Genomic DNA, 14,099 nt, shown 5'->3' with positions numbered 1-14,099 from the left:
AAGTAGCCTCTATCCATTTGATGAAGTAGCCTCTATCCATTTGATGAAGTAATTAATGATCTCAATAGCGAAGCAATGCCCATTAGAAGTCTTCGATAACGGTGATGTTCATACCCCATTTTGCTCAAAATTTGAGTCGCCCTTTTTCGGGTTTTCAACTCAGATCCACCTTTGGTCAAAACGCCCTTTACGGGTTTTCGCCTTGACCTCTCCTTTTTCTTTTTCTTTTTCTTTTTTCTTTTTTTTCTTTTTCTCCTATTTTTGACTTTGATTTTTTTATTTTTGATTTTTATTTTTGATTTTTTGATTTTTTTTGATTTTTTGATTTTTTTGATTTTTTTTTTTAGTCTGAACTCATGAGATCAGGCAAGTCCTGGTCATGTTTTTCAACCAGAATCAATGTTATTCTAAAGTCTTCCACTTTCATCTTGTATGTGAAAAATCTTCTTTGGTACCAAATTTCTTTCATAGAGCCCTTTTGAGACGCCTTCGACATATGAAAAATAACAAATAATATGAAACTAAAGTAAGAAAATAAACAATAATAGACATATGAAAAATGAACAAAATTAACACAATCATAAAAATACAAAAGATATATAAATACGTACATATATGTATAAAATTATGAAAATATGGAAAATATATGCATGTATACATTTTTGAAATTATTATACATGAAAAATTATGTAAGTATGTATATATGAAAATTAAAACGTATATATAGGACATACATAATATAAAGTATAAAATATAATATATATTAGGGAAGTATATAAATACATAAATATGTACATAAATAATAATAAAGGGATAAATGTATGCTTATATATATATATATATCCTAAAATATGTATGTATATTCAGATAATAAAATGCATGCATATATACATAGATCATAAAATATAGATATGTATATATATATATGTATATGTTTTAAAATATGTATGTAATAACAAAATACATTAATACGTATATAGGATACAACATATAGAATATAAATGTATAATGTACAAATATTTGATTGTAATATCAATAATAATATAATAATAATATTATTATTAATTAAAAATAAAATAGCAAGCTTAAAGGGCTAAATCGAATTAAAAGGCAGAAATTTGGGGCGGATTCGAAATAAATAAAAAAGGAGGGATTGATTTGAATGCGCGAATAACATAGAGGGGCTGAAAGGGAAAATTTCACTTCTCCTCTAAAACGCACAGCTTCATTGAGGACGAAATCGAGAAAAAATGGAATTTTGTGGCAAAATTGAAAAATAAAAACAAAATAGGATCCAATCGTAAACAGCCTCAAAAGCGTAAGGACCAGGGGCGCAAATAACCCCTTTTATCCAGAAACATGCGGATCCTAAGCGGTTCGGGTCGGGTCGGTCTGATCCAAGGTAAAACGGCGCCGTTTTGGTGCCTGAGAAGGCTACCCAAAACGACGTGGTTTTGGTAGCCTATTTAAGCCAATTTTCTAGAAAAAAATTCATTTGCCTTGTTATTTCAGAAAAACAAACTTAAAGTTTTCTCCCCCTCCCCTCTTTCAGTCCAAACTCCGGCCTAAGGTCCGGCCATGAATACCATTGTGGCGCCATCACATGCCAGCCACCGCACACGGTGGTGAAAAAATCGATAAAGGTATTTTTCTCTCTTTATATTTTTTTTTTTTTTGCAAATGTAAACTGTGTTTTAAAAAAATAAAAATAAAAGTAAACAACAATAAAAGGAGATAGAAAAGAAAAGAAAAATGCAAAGCGACAATCACCTTTGATTTTTATATTGCTTGTTTTTGTGAAATGTTACAAAAGAAAGAAAAGAGAATTCCCTTTTATATTGTTTGGCCTTTGCGAAAGAAAGAAGAAAAATCTTAGAAAATCCCCCACAAATCTCTTGGCTTTTATATAGCCCAAAGAGAAACATAAAGAAGAATTGTTTATTGTTTTCTTCTATTTTCTGTCTCTGTTTCCTTTTCGTGTTTGCAGGTATTGACGGAGACGTGCGACGCGAGCAGGTGGTGGTGGCAGAAGAGTTGATGAGCGGCAGAGGGTAGGTGCGGCGCTAGGGTTAGGTGCAATAGAGGCTAGGGTTTTTTTGAAAATGTTTTAGTTTTGGGCTTGTTGGGCCTTTAGTTTTTTTTTTCTTTTTGGGCTGTAATCTTATTATTTTGGGTCAAGTCTGTTTTAGGGTATTGGGTTTGGTTTAAGGTTTGGGTTTTTGGGTTTTTGGGTTTTTGGGCCCTATTTTTATTTGGTGCGAGCCCGGGCAAATTGGGCTGTACAATGTCAAACATGAAAACAGTCTATTGAAGTCATATCATACAATAATATCATGATCGGGTGTGTTATATTAAAACCTCACTAAGTTAATTTAAACTTACCTAGCTTCTTGTTATGCTTTTCAGGTAAAATGGGCTATTCGAAACGTTAAAGAAGGATTAAGCCAGAATTTATTGAGCCTGTGTGAGCTTGTTCCTCTAAACTGTAACATGCATAAGGGCAACCTATAGGCTAAATCTCAGGATTAGAAATTATTGTAACTGAGTTGAACAACATTGTAATTATTCCAGCGTAAGTTGATTGTTACTATTTATCAAAGTTATTATTGTTAATCACCATTAATACACTTGTTAATGTCTTAATTAAAATTTTGTGTGATTGTAGCAAATTCCGGTTTGGCTGATCGATCGGCCGAGTGGTTGGGATACTACACTCGAACCTCATCTAACCTGTGCACTAAACAAAAATACGAATGTTAAGCTCTCCTTAAAGCATACTGGTGTTCAAAAAATTTCCACTAATACTATATTTAATTTGCTAAAATAAAGGCGTGCTAAAAAACATTCAAATAAAGAAATTCAACAACATTTAACTTAAACAATGACAATACAAAATAGATTAAATCAACATGATTTTATCAAAAAATTATGACCAATATGTTGGAAAAATTTTGGTTTGAAAACAATTTACAGCGGAAAGTTAAAAAAATTAAAAGTCAACCCAGTTTGTGATATTTATAACAATAAGCCTTAACTAAATATGCATATGTGTTTTTTGATAAACAGATCCTTGATGTTTTCTAGCTTTCAACTAAACGATCTTCTTCACTATTCTCGTACCACGAATTGCTTCGAGTGTGAGCTCGAACCAAAACACAAAACTCTCGAACCAATTGAATCAAAACACAGAACTAGAAAAAGTTTTCTTTTTGGGGATGAAAACAAAAATTCTCTCTTCTTTAATAGAAACCAGTAAAATTGTTATTATGGAAAAATATATTTAAAAGTTGAGAATAAATTCTCTCTATTTTTCCACAGAATAACAATCTCTCAAAAGTTGTGTTAATAGTTCTATCGGTGTTATCTATTTATAGGAAGAGAGGTAAAACTCTTGTAGAGTTCTAGATGTTTATTTTAAATAGAAAAACAACATTCTACTTAGAGTAGGAGAACGGTGAACAACTCACCCTTGTATTTTTACTAAGGTTTCCGCCCCTTCATGTTATATGAGGGGTTTTCGGCCTCTCTCACATCAAGCCCAATTACGAGTACTTCCTGAGATTTTTTGACCCAGTACTCTATAATGTAATCCAACCCAGTTCAGTTTTTTTTATTTTCCAAAATAAACTTTAATATTTACATATTAAATAATTTTCTCATCACAATTTTACATCGATAAAATTTTGACGATTTTCCCCTAGTAAAATTTTGACGATTTTACCATCGGTAAAATTTCGAGAAAATTCGTTTAATATGTCACAACTCAACATATTCACTATGATTGAATGATTTATTTTCATTTTTGGACTTCAAAACAGTCTAAAAATAAAAATGCATTCTTCCATCAATTTTTAAGTAATCCTATATAGGATTGCAAATTTCCATTTCCATATTTGGAAACCTACATTTATTTTCAAATGATTCTATTTTTCCATTTCAGAGAAAATCATAATCATTCCTAAATGTTTTCCATTTCTTTTTTTCTGTTCATTCTGTTCATTTCTATTCAAACACGCAATTCATTTCTAGTTTCAACGAGCTAGCAATGGGACCGATTGGACATATATAGTTAAGGCTCAAATGATTTATAATTAAGTTTCGACTTTCCGCCTATTAATTATAAATTCATTTGTTCACAAAGTCATTCCACTATAATATTATGGGTGAACTAGCAGAAGGACCGATTAGACATTAAAGAAGACATCTGCAAGGTCATCCTCATGATCCCAGCCTCCCCAGCCATACTTGGAGCCACCGATGAAGTAGTTCGACCCTTTTGCTTATTGGGCCTACTATCCTGCTGGGTCATCATACCACGTTGATGAGAGATCTAATCCTACTAGGTTATCATACGACATTATGGGTAATTTTGCCCTTAATTTATTAAGTAATTATTATCCGTGTTTTGTATATAATTTTATTAAAATTAATAGCTAACAATATGATATTTATAGTTGTCGAAACCATTTTTCGAAAAACGGGGTTGACTTTTTTATTTTGAAAACGAAAATGAAAATGGGAAGTCGCTATCAATGTTTTATTGAAGTGTGATTGGATCACCTAAAAGCGATTTTGGTCTGCGAGTTTTAGAAAACGGGTTCGGGAGTCAGTTACGTACGAGGAAGGATTAGCACCCTCATAACGCCCAAAATTAGTACCGAATTAATTATTTAGGGCATGTTTTGGTTCGTTGTAATGAAATAGAGGTGTAATAGAATAGATGAGTAATGGAATAGAGGCGTAATAGGTAATTCTTTTGTTTGGTTGAATGGAATAGAGGTGTAATAGCATAAGGAAAAAAACTAAAATGACTAGAATACCCTTAGCAGTATTTTTTTTAAGTAAATGATTATTGTTATTGTTATTAAATTTTAATAAGATTATTAATATAAATAATAAATAATTTAATCATATTTTAACATAATTATTATTAAATATAATTTAATAAAATATATAATTTAATAAAATATATGAATTTACTAAAATCATAATATATAATACTATAAAATATAATTTAAAATAATTATTTAAATTTAAAGTTTATTTTTCCTTTTCATTAAATTAATGTCCCAAAAGCAATTATTTTCCATATTTCCTTTTTTTCGAAACAGAACAAGTTCTTTTAAAAGTAGGATAATTTTAAAAATAAAATAAAATAACATTAACTAATTATTCTTGACTTAATTTCTTTTACTAGTAAGTAAATAAATAAATATAGTACAAATATTCCAAATGAAACTTACCTTTGTTCTAAAATTTACGGTCAAACGATCAAAGGTTGTGAAAGAGACTGCGAACTCGTATATTAAAATTTTGAAGGGAATGAAAATAGGACTGTTAAAATCATATGGCTAGCGATCTAAACTAAGGGTCTGTTTGATTGAAAGAATTGATTTTCTGAAAAATTATTTTCAACTTTTTCAGCGTTTGATTGGCGGAAAACATTTTCCATTTGGAAAATGAACTCCAAAACAAGGGAAAATGGGTTACATTTTAGGGAAAATGTCTTACCCTTTCAATTTCCGTAAGACATTTTTCGTGCTCTCCTCTCTATCGCCTCCTTCATTCATTCCTTCATTTCCGGTAAAAAATTGCTTCTGTTTATCGATTTTCCAATAACTTGTTTTTTTAATTATTCAATACTTATTTTTTTAACACAATTACAAATAATTTATTTTATATTAATTTTTTTCAATTTATAACAATTAATATTGTAGCTTAATAATTGAGTATTATTATAAATAAATCATTGCAATATATGTAAAAATAATTTAAAATATAAAAATTTATTAATATATATCAATATATGTAAAAACAATTTTTTCGAAAAATATTTCCAAGAAATCTGCCAAACAGCCGAAAATATTTTACACAGATTCAATCAAACACCAGAAAATATTTTCCAATAAATCATTTTACAGAAAAGTAAAACATTTTTTCGAAATCATTTTACGGAAAATATTTTACTGGCAATCAAACAGACCCTAAGTAAAAGGCATAAACCAGGAAATAAACAAGCACCCATGGCTTATTGTGTGGCCGCTCTCCCCATAAATCCATCTAACGTGCATAGATGGATCACTCTCATGTCCCTCAACTTCTTCTAGCTTTGTTTGGTGAATAGTTTTCTCTTCCCCGGCCACGCTTTCCGCCTCTGAAGTGCTTTCCTCCCCTAATAAAAGGAGTAACAGTTGAATTTAAACAGAAGAAAGAACAACATTGAAAAGGGACTTGCTTATCCAAACTAAATAACAAAAGCTGTAGAATACGTTTATCGGCACTGACCTTCCTTGGAAGCGCTTGTTTCCACGGTGCTTTTCTTGGTTACTTCGAAGTAAACTCCAATATTCTCTCTCGGCATCACCTAAAAATATTACCCGGCAATTTATCAGTTGCTCATCTAATATATCAGATTCATATCATTGACCTAAAGTCATTAGTTCCTCTTGTATTACATAATATTCTCTCAGCATCACCTAAACATATTACCCAGCACTTTTATCAGTTGCTCATCTAATATATCAGGTTCATATTATTGACCAAAAGTCATTAGTTCCTCTTGTATTACATATTATTCCTTCTATGCAAGATGAATGTTAGTCAATATTGGGATCAACATGCAACAAAAATGGGAAATTAAATCAAATGGAAATTTTTTTTCTTTCCTCACCAGTAACTGGTTCTAAAGTGGCAATGAAATTTTTGACAACCAGACCACCTTCATTAGCCAGAACTGCAGCAGCACGAGCTTTCTGGGCTACTTCAGGTTCATCAAACCGAATGTAACCCTTCTCCTCACCAGCTTTTAAGTCAATATACTTCACATGTAAAGAATATATGTCATGAGTAAGAACGTTAAGATACAACTGCCTAGTACAATGTCAAATATTTAAGAAAAAAGAGAGATATCTACCTTCACAGTACCAAATTTTTGGAAGGCCTCCTTCAAATCTTCCCGTAAAACAACATTCATCTCGTCTTTGAAAACAGATGCAGTGTTTTTATGTTCTGTTCCCTCATCCTTCTGGACGGGACTTTTGTTCTCCGTTTCGTCACCCGACACAGGTTGTTTATCATCAACCTTATCTTTGTTATCTTCGTCATTTTCTGTAGTCTTCTCTTCATTCTTCTCAGTAGCACCATCCTTTGCAGGTTCATCAGAACCATTTTTCTCTGCAGAGTCCCCACCTGAAATGTTCTTCAATGCAAATGCAACAACCAAGCCCTTGGGGTATTTGTGACAAACCATTACATGGACTTTAATTACAAACATTATGGCAATAAAAAAACTAATGCCAGTTAAAGATTGTGATTAATTACTTACTTATCCTCTGCATTCGAACGGTTATCTCTATTCGAACCTGTGACTGGATGATTATCCTCATATTCTTCTGCTTCTTCTTCTCTTATAGCATCAAAATCCTTCCTGAAAAGAACATTGTACGAACAATCACATCAGAACATACAATTGTAAGAGCAACAACCCTACACTAAAAGTCAACAGTGCTTTCTATCCATTTCACAGTATAACACAATTACCAAAACAAATTGCAACAGAATGCACGGTGGCGAGTAATACTTACTTAGGTTTCAGTTGCAATTCAGCGCCTGCATAAACCAAGCTTTGCTCCAAAACCTTTTGTGCATCTTCCTCAGCTGAGAATTCAATCAAAGCAGTGCCACAAAAATACTTTTTGTTTGCTACATGACGAGGTAACCTCACACTAGTTACCTACAAGAAAAGTAAGAAGGCAATCAGTTTACATTGAACCGCAAACATATTTATAACCCTTAAAACACATAATCAGTTATCAAATGAGTAAAATAACAATAGATAAGAAAACAACCATTGAGCAAATACCTTAGCATATTTACCAAAAAAGGCTTCTACATCTTCCATCTTGACATTAAACTCAAATGGTGATGCAGCAATTGTTCTACTGTCTAATTGCTCTAACAATTCTTCAGGCTCAAATAGTGCGGTGCTTCTACCAACTTTTCTTCCCTGAAAGATCGAAACCTGCATTTAAAATTATGTGGAAAAAAAAAATCTTTGTTTGGCTTAGCTTCCGAGAAAAAGTGAAGAAATTCTCCTTTTTTATCTTCATTTTCGATTTTGATAAAACTTACCATCTTCAGAAACCCTGAGGGAAGAGGAAGTTCTGAGAGTTTCAGCAACGGCATCCAAAGTAGCCTCTCGCACTTCTTCCGCCTTCACATCCCTTAAATTCAAATGGCTTCTCATCTTTGAAAACGGACAAATCAATGCCAAACTAACCACTTTTTTGGTAATTCACTGTCAAATGAGAGTTCTAAAAATAAACAACCAAATGAAAGTGAAACAGGAATAGAAATCGGGAACTGCTGTTTGATGTTGGGAGGGAGAGGGTGGAGGTGGCTTTCGGGGGTTGGGAGGGTAAAACAGGACAAATCACAATCGGGAGGGTTAAACGGAGCTAAACTGAGGTTCCAAAAGGGAATAGAAATTGGTCATTCAGCAGGAATACACACGTTATGTAATAAACCCGTAACAATGCATTACACCCAACCAAACAGATAAATAGGTGGGGCCCACGAAATAAGGCTGTAATGAAATGTGTTAAGGTCGAATGAAAAAGATTAAAAAAAACAATTTTATTTTTAAAATTTTTATTGAAATTTATTAATTTGAAAATTAAAAAAATTCAGTCTTCTTGCTTCAATGAAGAAATCGAAAACCCCATAAGTTGGGGTGCGACTCCTTGAAATTTCAAAGACGGCACACGAGTTTTCCTTTATTTAAAAACTTCGTCTCGAGATAACATAATGCTATATCCAATAAGTTAAGACATAATATTTTGAATCGTCGAGATAAGCTTTAATTTGGAATCTTTGCTTTAATTAAAAAAGAATACCCGATTACTTAAATTCAACGAGGAAGATTGAGGTCCAGTAAGTTAGGGCACAATCTTCTCGAGAATCTTGGATACCGAGTCTTATTTTATAAATCTTTGAATGAAAAATGTAAGGTGATTAAATGACAATATGCAACGCAAAAGGATAATTTGTTAATAAATTATACATTAATCAAATGAACGGCAGATAAATACAAGCAAGTAATACACATAGCAACAATAATCTCATGTAAATACTCACATTGGCTAATAAGTAGAAACTAATTAAAATCAAGCAATTTTACATAAACACTAACGAAATATACAAATTTAAGCATAATTTAAGAAATAAATATAATATATGTAAATTAAAATATTAAAATAAATTTAAATAAATTAACAATATTAAAATAAGTTGAAATGAATTAAAGATGTTAAAATATTTGAAAGAAATAAAATATCTATATAACAATACGAAATTAACAATAGATTATGTATGTATAATGAAAATAATTTAATATGAAATATGTATGCATAAATAATATTACGTAAAAAATATATATATTTATACAAATCTAAAAATATGTAATGAGTGAATTTGGAGAATATATTGTAGAATAAATTCAAACAATATTAATAATAATATATTATATGAGATTTTAAAAGTAATTTAAAACAATAATACATATAAAATAAAGTAATGTATATATAATAGGAAAATATATAAGCAAATAATATTATCAATAATAGCAGTAATAGTAATAATATTAATAATAATGAAAGTAGTAATAATAATAATTATAATAACAACAACAATAATCCTAATATTAATGAAAATATTAAACTAATTTAAAAAAACACAAAAAAAAAGAAAAAGATTAGATTGCAACTAAAACGAAATTAATTGGGGAATAATGTAAATAAAACAGCCAATGTGCAATGCGCGAATGACATGAGAGTTAATTTGGAAATATTCTCAACCCTCCAAAATGTTGTGTTGCAACATGGACTAAAATAAAACGAGAAACAAATTAAAGGGCGAAATTTAAAAAAGAAAAGAAAAGAACTTATTTGAACACGCCACAAAAGAGAGAGGACCATTTATGAAAATTTACCCTTGGGACAAAACGCGCGGATCCTCCCCCTAGGTCGGGTCAACACGCGGGTCAAGGGCCTGAAACGGCGCCGTTTTGCGCCTGGTGCTTTAAATCAAAACGACACCGTTTTAATAAGCTTTATAAATCAACTTTTTTTGTCAAAAAAAACATTTTATTCCTTTCTCAAAAAAAACCTTCAAAAATCCTCTCAAAGCCCCTCCTCTCTTTCCAGATCCCGGTAGGACTCGGTGCTTGCACCACCACATGGCCATGATCACCGCGACAGTGTCGCCTTCATGATGGCCAAAAATTTCAAATATATATTTGTTTTGTTTTTTCGACTCCCAGACCCAAAAATCACCGATTTTCGCCAAAAAGGTACGATCTTTACCCTTTTCTTTTTTGTTTCCAATTTAAAAAATAAATAAAAAAACAAAATAAAAAAACAGAAGGTAAAACATCTACCTTCAAAAATGGCTTGTATTTGAATTGATTTTTCTCTACTTTTTTTATTCATCCGTGTGTATCAAATACATAAATTTGGGGCCTTTTTATAGCCCGAAATTTCCTATTTTCCCTACTTTTACACTGTTTGTGTTGCTATTGGACTATCCTAGTCCTTTTACAGGTATAAACGTGGAGGTGTGGCACAAGGCGTGGCGCGCGTGGAGGAGGGCTGGTTCCAAGTCGTGCGGCGGCTGGATGCTGTGCTGGAGGTGCTAGGGTTTAGTTGGGTTTAGTTGGGCTGTTTGGGTATGTATTGTAATTTGGATTTTTTGGACTTGAGTTTATTTATTTTATTTGTTAACTGGGCCGGCAAAATGGGTATAACAATAGTTATTAAATAATTTCATAGCATTCTTTTCTCTCTTTGTTTTACAAATATTGGGAACATTCTTTAATACTAAATGATTATTACAAGTTAATTTATTCTTATCTTTAAATTTACAATATATATATTAATCCAGCTTATTAGTAAATTTTCACATCTTAATATATAATAACCATCAACCTGTGCATGGGCCATAAAACTAATAAAATAATATATTTAATTAGGTGCTAATATGTTAATAACCATAATTTAAAATTAAGGGTTTTAAAAATAAAACAATTCAAACAAATTCTCATGTTCAAAATATTGTTGAACCTAGCCAATAAGGGTTCTAATTATTTCTTAATTTTTTTATTTGTTTTCAATTAAACTAATAGATATATTTAGACACAGTTTAAAGTAACAACTTTGTAGGTTTCAAACAAATAGGCTCATGTTTATACAAATATGCATTTAGTTTTCTTTAAATATTTCTTTATTTTATAAGATTTTCAAGAACAAATACTCATTGAATTGATTTTTTTTCAAATATAAAAGACGCCCAATCATTAAAATTTATCGTATCCTTAGATTTTATCGTCTCTTATCTTTGCATGCAAAGTAAACAACCAGACAAGACGAATAAATTTTCAAGTAAAGTGACACGATACAAACCTTAAAGCATGGAGGAAACAATGGTTGTTATTGTGGGAGCAGGCCCTGCCGGCCTAGCCACCTCGGCTTGCCTGAACCGCCTTTCGATCCCCAACATTGTGTTGGAAAGAGAGGATTGCTATGCTTCTCTTTGGAAGAAAAGGTCATATGATCGCCTCAAACTTCACTTAGCAAAGCAATTTTGCCACCTTCCATACATGGATTTCCCACCTAATGCACCAACTTATGTTCCCAAAAATGGGTTTATAGATTACTTAGACAATTACGTCTCACACTTTGGCATAACCCCAAGATATCTCCGATCCGTTGAGTCAGTTATTTATGATTCGGACGCTGAAAAATGGCAGATTGTTGTCAAGAACATGACGACTACCGACAATGTGATCGAGACTGAGGTGTATACGTCGAGGTTTCTTGTAGTAGCCAGTGGCGAAAATAGCCAAGGTACAATCCCTGATATCGATGGTCTTGATAGCTATGGAGGGGAATACATCCACTCTAACCAATATGAAAATGGGAGGAAATTTAGAGGCAAAGATGTTCTAGTTGTTGGTTGTGGAAACTCTGGCATGGAGATTGCTTACGATCTTTGGAATTGGGGTGCCAACACTTCCATTGTCGTTCGTAATCCGGTAAGAACAAAACCCTCATAAAATTAATGATGTCCATTCTTTTTTGTTTACAAAACTTTTCATTCTGTTCTCTATCTTTACAATATTTTTCTCAGTCCTTTTGTTTCGACGTAAACTTCTTGAAGATGAACTGGATTTGAATGTAATTTATAGGTACATGTGCTAACCAAAGAGATGGTGAAAATGGCAATGATCATGTCACAATACCTCCCATGCAAAGCAGTGGATATAATCACTGTGGCGATTAGTAGATTAAGATATGGGAAGCTTTCGAAATATGGTATTCGAATGCCAACGAAGGGGCCATTCCATCTTAAGGAAACAACAGGTCGGTCCCCAGTCATTGATGTTGGAACCATTAGTAAAATTAAAAGTGGAGAAATCAAGGTAAGTAAATAGTATACCGGTTTTTAAGCCATCTAAATATCTATAACCCATGATTTTGTAAAAATTAGATAAATGGTAACTTTGATCATTTGTTAAGGTTTTACCTGGTATGGAATGCATAAAAGATAATGAGGTTGTGTTTACAAATGGCGCGACAGTACAGTTCGATGCCATTGTTTTTGCCACTGGTTATAAAAGCACAGTCCGGAATTGGCTTAAGGTATAATATCAAAACGTTTCCCTTCCTCTTTATTTTCCTATGTATGTATATTGTAGTTGTTAGAATGGACCCGATTAAGCAACAAGTAACAAAAAAAATAGCGGAATAAATTGAGAAATTGAACACATAAATTTAACGTGAAAAAACCCCTCCAAAAAGGATAAAAAACCACGGACAAAGATAATTTTACTATAATGGCAAAAGAACGAAGAGTACAAAAGATGGAGATAAAAACTAAACCCCGAAAATAAAGAACCCTCAAAACGTAAACACAAAATTATCTAAATGTGTTATGACTTCTAATTTTTAATGGATGTATTTTCTAAGGTTGCAAAAGAACCTATTTATAGGCTAAATTAGTAGGTCAAATAAACCATGCTAATAAATGCTAAATATATTATACTAATAAATACTAAATCTTTTAGAAAGAAAATATATTTTGTTTAACTTGACTTGCAAGCAATTTCTTAAAATTTGGGTAGTTACGATGAGATATTAAATGGTTAAATATTATTGCAGGGAAGCTATGAAAGTTTTGATGAGAAAGGAATGCCCAAAAGAAGCTTTCCGTATCACTGGAAAGGGGGAAATGGAATTTACAATGCTGGATTTTCAAGAAGAGGACTGAGAGGTATTTCCAGTGATGCACAAAATATAGCCAATGATATATACATAAACATCACTGCTGATTAGAGTTAGTGTGTAGCACTTATAGAATGGGGTTTTGTGTATTGATGATGATTCTGGGTTCTATCACCTTTAACAAAGTGATAAAATTGAACCTTATGTGTGTCTATATACAATAATAAACATATATTTATATATGCTCTTGAATTTTAAATTTTCCTTATTGAATTCATACACTATACATGTTTCTTTAGATATTAATTTTAAAATTAGTATATGTAAATATGAATATCAATTTTACCGTCTTAATTATTTGTACGTTATTTTGTTTTTAACTTAAAAATTCATTTTCATCTTTTTTATTTTTAACTTATTTTTTATCAAATCACCTCAAAATAAAGGAAAAGTTAACATTTTTAACTTTGTTGACATTGCATATATGTAAATAACACATCAACATTTAATTAATTTTTAAAGTTTAAAAATTCAAAAAATTATAAAAGCTATTTTAAAAAATTAAAAATCATTAAAATTATACAAAAAAATATTTTTTTAATATTTTTTAATTTTAAAAAAATTAATTAAATATTGATCTGTCATCTACGTGGCAATACCTGTCATCTACGTAGCAATCCATGTATATGCCACGTCGGCAAAGTTTTCGTCCATTTTTGGGGTGACTTAACAAAAAATGCAAGTTCAACAACTAAAAGAGACGAAAAATTAAAATAATGACTAATTTTATTTTTTTAAGTTGGAGGGCCAAAAAAGTCATTC

The 14,099-nt window shown here is 31.3% G+C and overlaps 2 protein-coding genes across 2 annotated transcripts; one reads left to right on the top strand and one right to left on the bottom strand.

Annotated features, from left to right (window-relative positions):
• Positions 1-5,757: 5,757 nt before the first annotated feature.
• Positions 5,758-8,500, bottom strand: LOC105778146 (la protein 1). The gene is made up of 8 exons (XM_052621647.1): positions 8,131-8,500; positions 7,862-8,020; positions 7,584-7,732; positions 7,332-7,426; positions 6,914-7,242; positions 6,671-6,818; positions 6,286-6,364; positions 5,758-6,172 (listed from the first exon to the last, which is right to left on the bottom strand). Exons 1-8 carry the CDS (start codon positions 8,182-8,184, stop codon positions 6,094-6,096), a joined length of 1,092 nt encoding a protein of 363 aa, XP_052477607.1. The 5' UTR covers positions 8,185-8,500; the 3' UTR covers positions 5,758-6,093.
• Positions 8,501-11,464: 2,964 nt separating this feature from the next.
• LOC105776003 (probable indole-3-pyruvate monooxygenase YUCCA10) lies at positions 11,465-13,388 on the top strand. Its single transcript, XM_012598474.2, has 4 exons — positions 11,465-12,088; positions 12,242-12,475; positions 12,573-12,695; positions 13,215-13,388. Exons 1-4 carry the CDS (start codon positions 11,465-11,467, stop codon positions 13,386-13,388), a joined length of 1,155 nt encoding a protein of 384 aa, XP_012453928.2.
• The last annotated feature ends 711 nt before the right edge of the window (positions 13,389-14,099 follow it).

This window comes from Gossypium raimondii, chromosome 10 (genome assembly GCF_025698545.1).
Source record: "Gossypium raimondii isolate GPD5lz chromosome 10, ASM2569854v1, whole genome shotgun sequence".
NCBI classification, from domain to species: Eukaryota; Viridiplantae; Streptophyta; class Magnoliopsida; order Malvales; family Malvaceae; genus Gossypium; species Gossypium raimondii.
The sequence above is the reverse complement of the archived record's forward strand: the minus strand, read 5'-3'. Positions and strand labels throughout refer to the sequence as shown.

Excerpts from the sequence above, each read along its gene's own strand:
- LOC105778146 (XM_052621647.1), bottom strand. The coding sequence starts at position 8,184 with ATGCCGTTGCTGAAACTCTCAGAACTTCCTCTTCCCTCAGGGTTTCTG. Across the intron at positions 7,243-7,331 it reads AGATAACCGTTCGAATGCAG|GTCACAAATACCCCAAGGGC; the intron begins AGGATAAGTAAG and ends ATGTAATGGTTT. Across the intron at positions 6,173-6,285 it reads AACAAGCGCTTCCAAGGAAG|GGGAGGAAAGCACTTCAGAG; the intron begins GTCAGTGCCGAT and ends TCCTTTTATTAG.
- LOC105776003 (XM_012598474.2), top strand. The coding sequence starts at position 11,465 with ATGGAGGAAACAATGGTTGTTATTGTGGGAGCAGGCCCTGCCGGCCTA. Across the intron at positions 12,089-12,241 it reads CCATTGTCGTTCGTAATCCG|GTACATGTGCTAACCAAAGA; the intron begins GTAAGAACAAAA and ends TGTAATTTATAG. Across the intron at positions 12,476-12,572 it reads TTAAAAGTGGAGAAATCAAG|GTTTTACCTGGTATGGAATG; the intron begins GTAAGTAAATAG and ends TCATTTGTTAAG.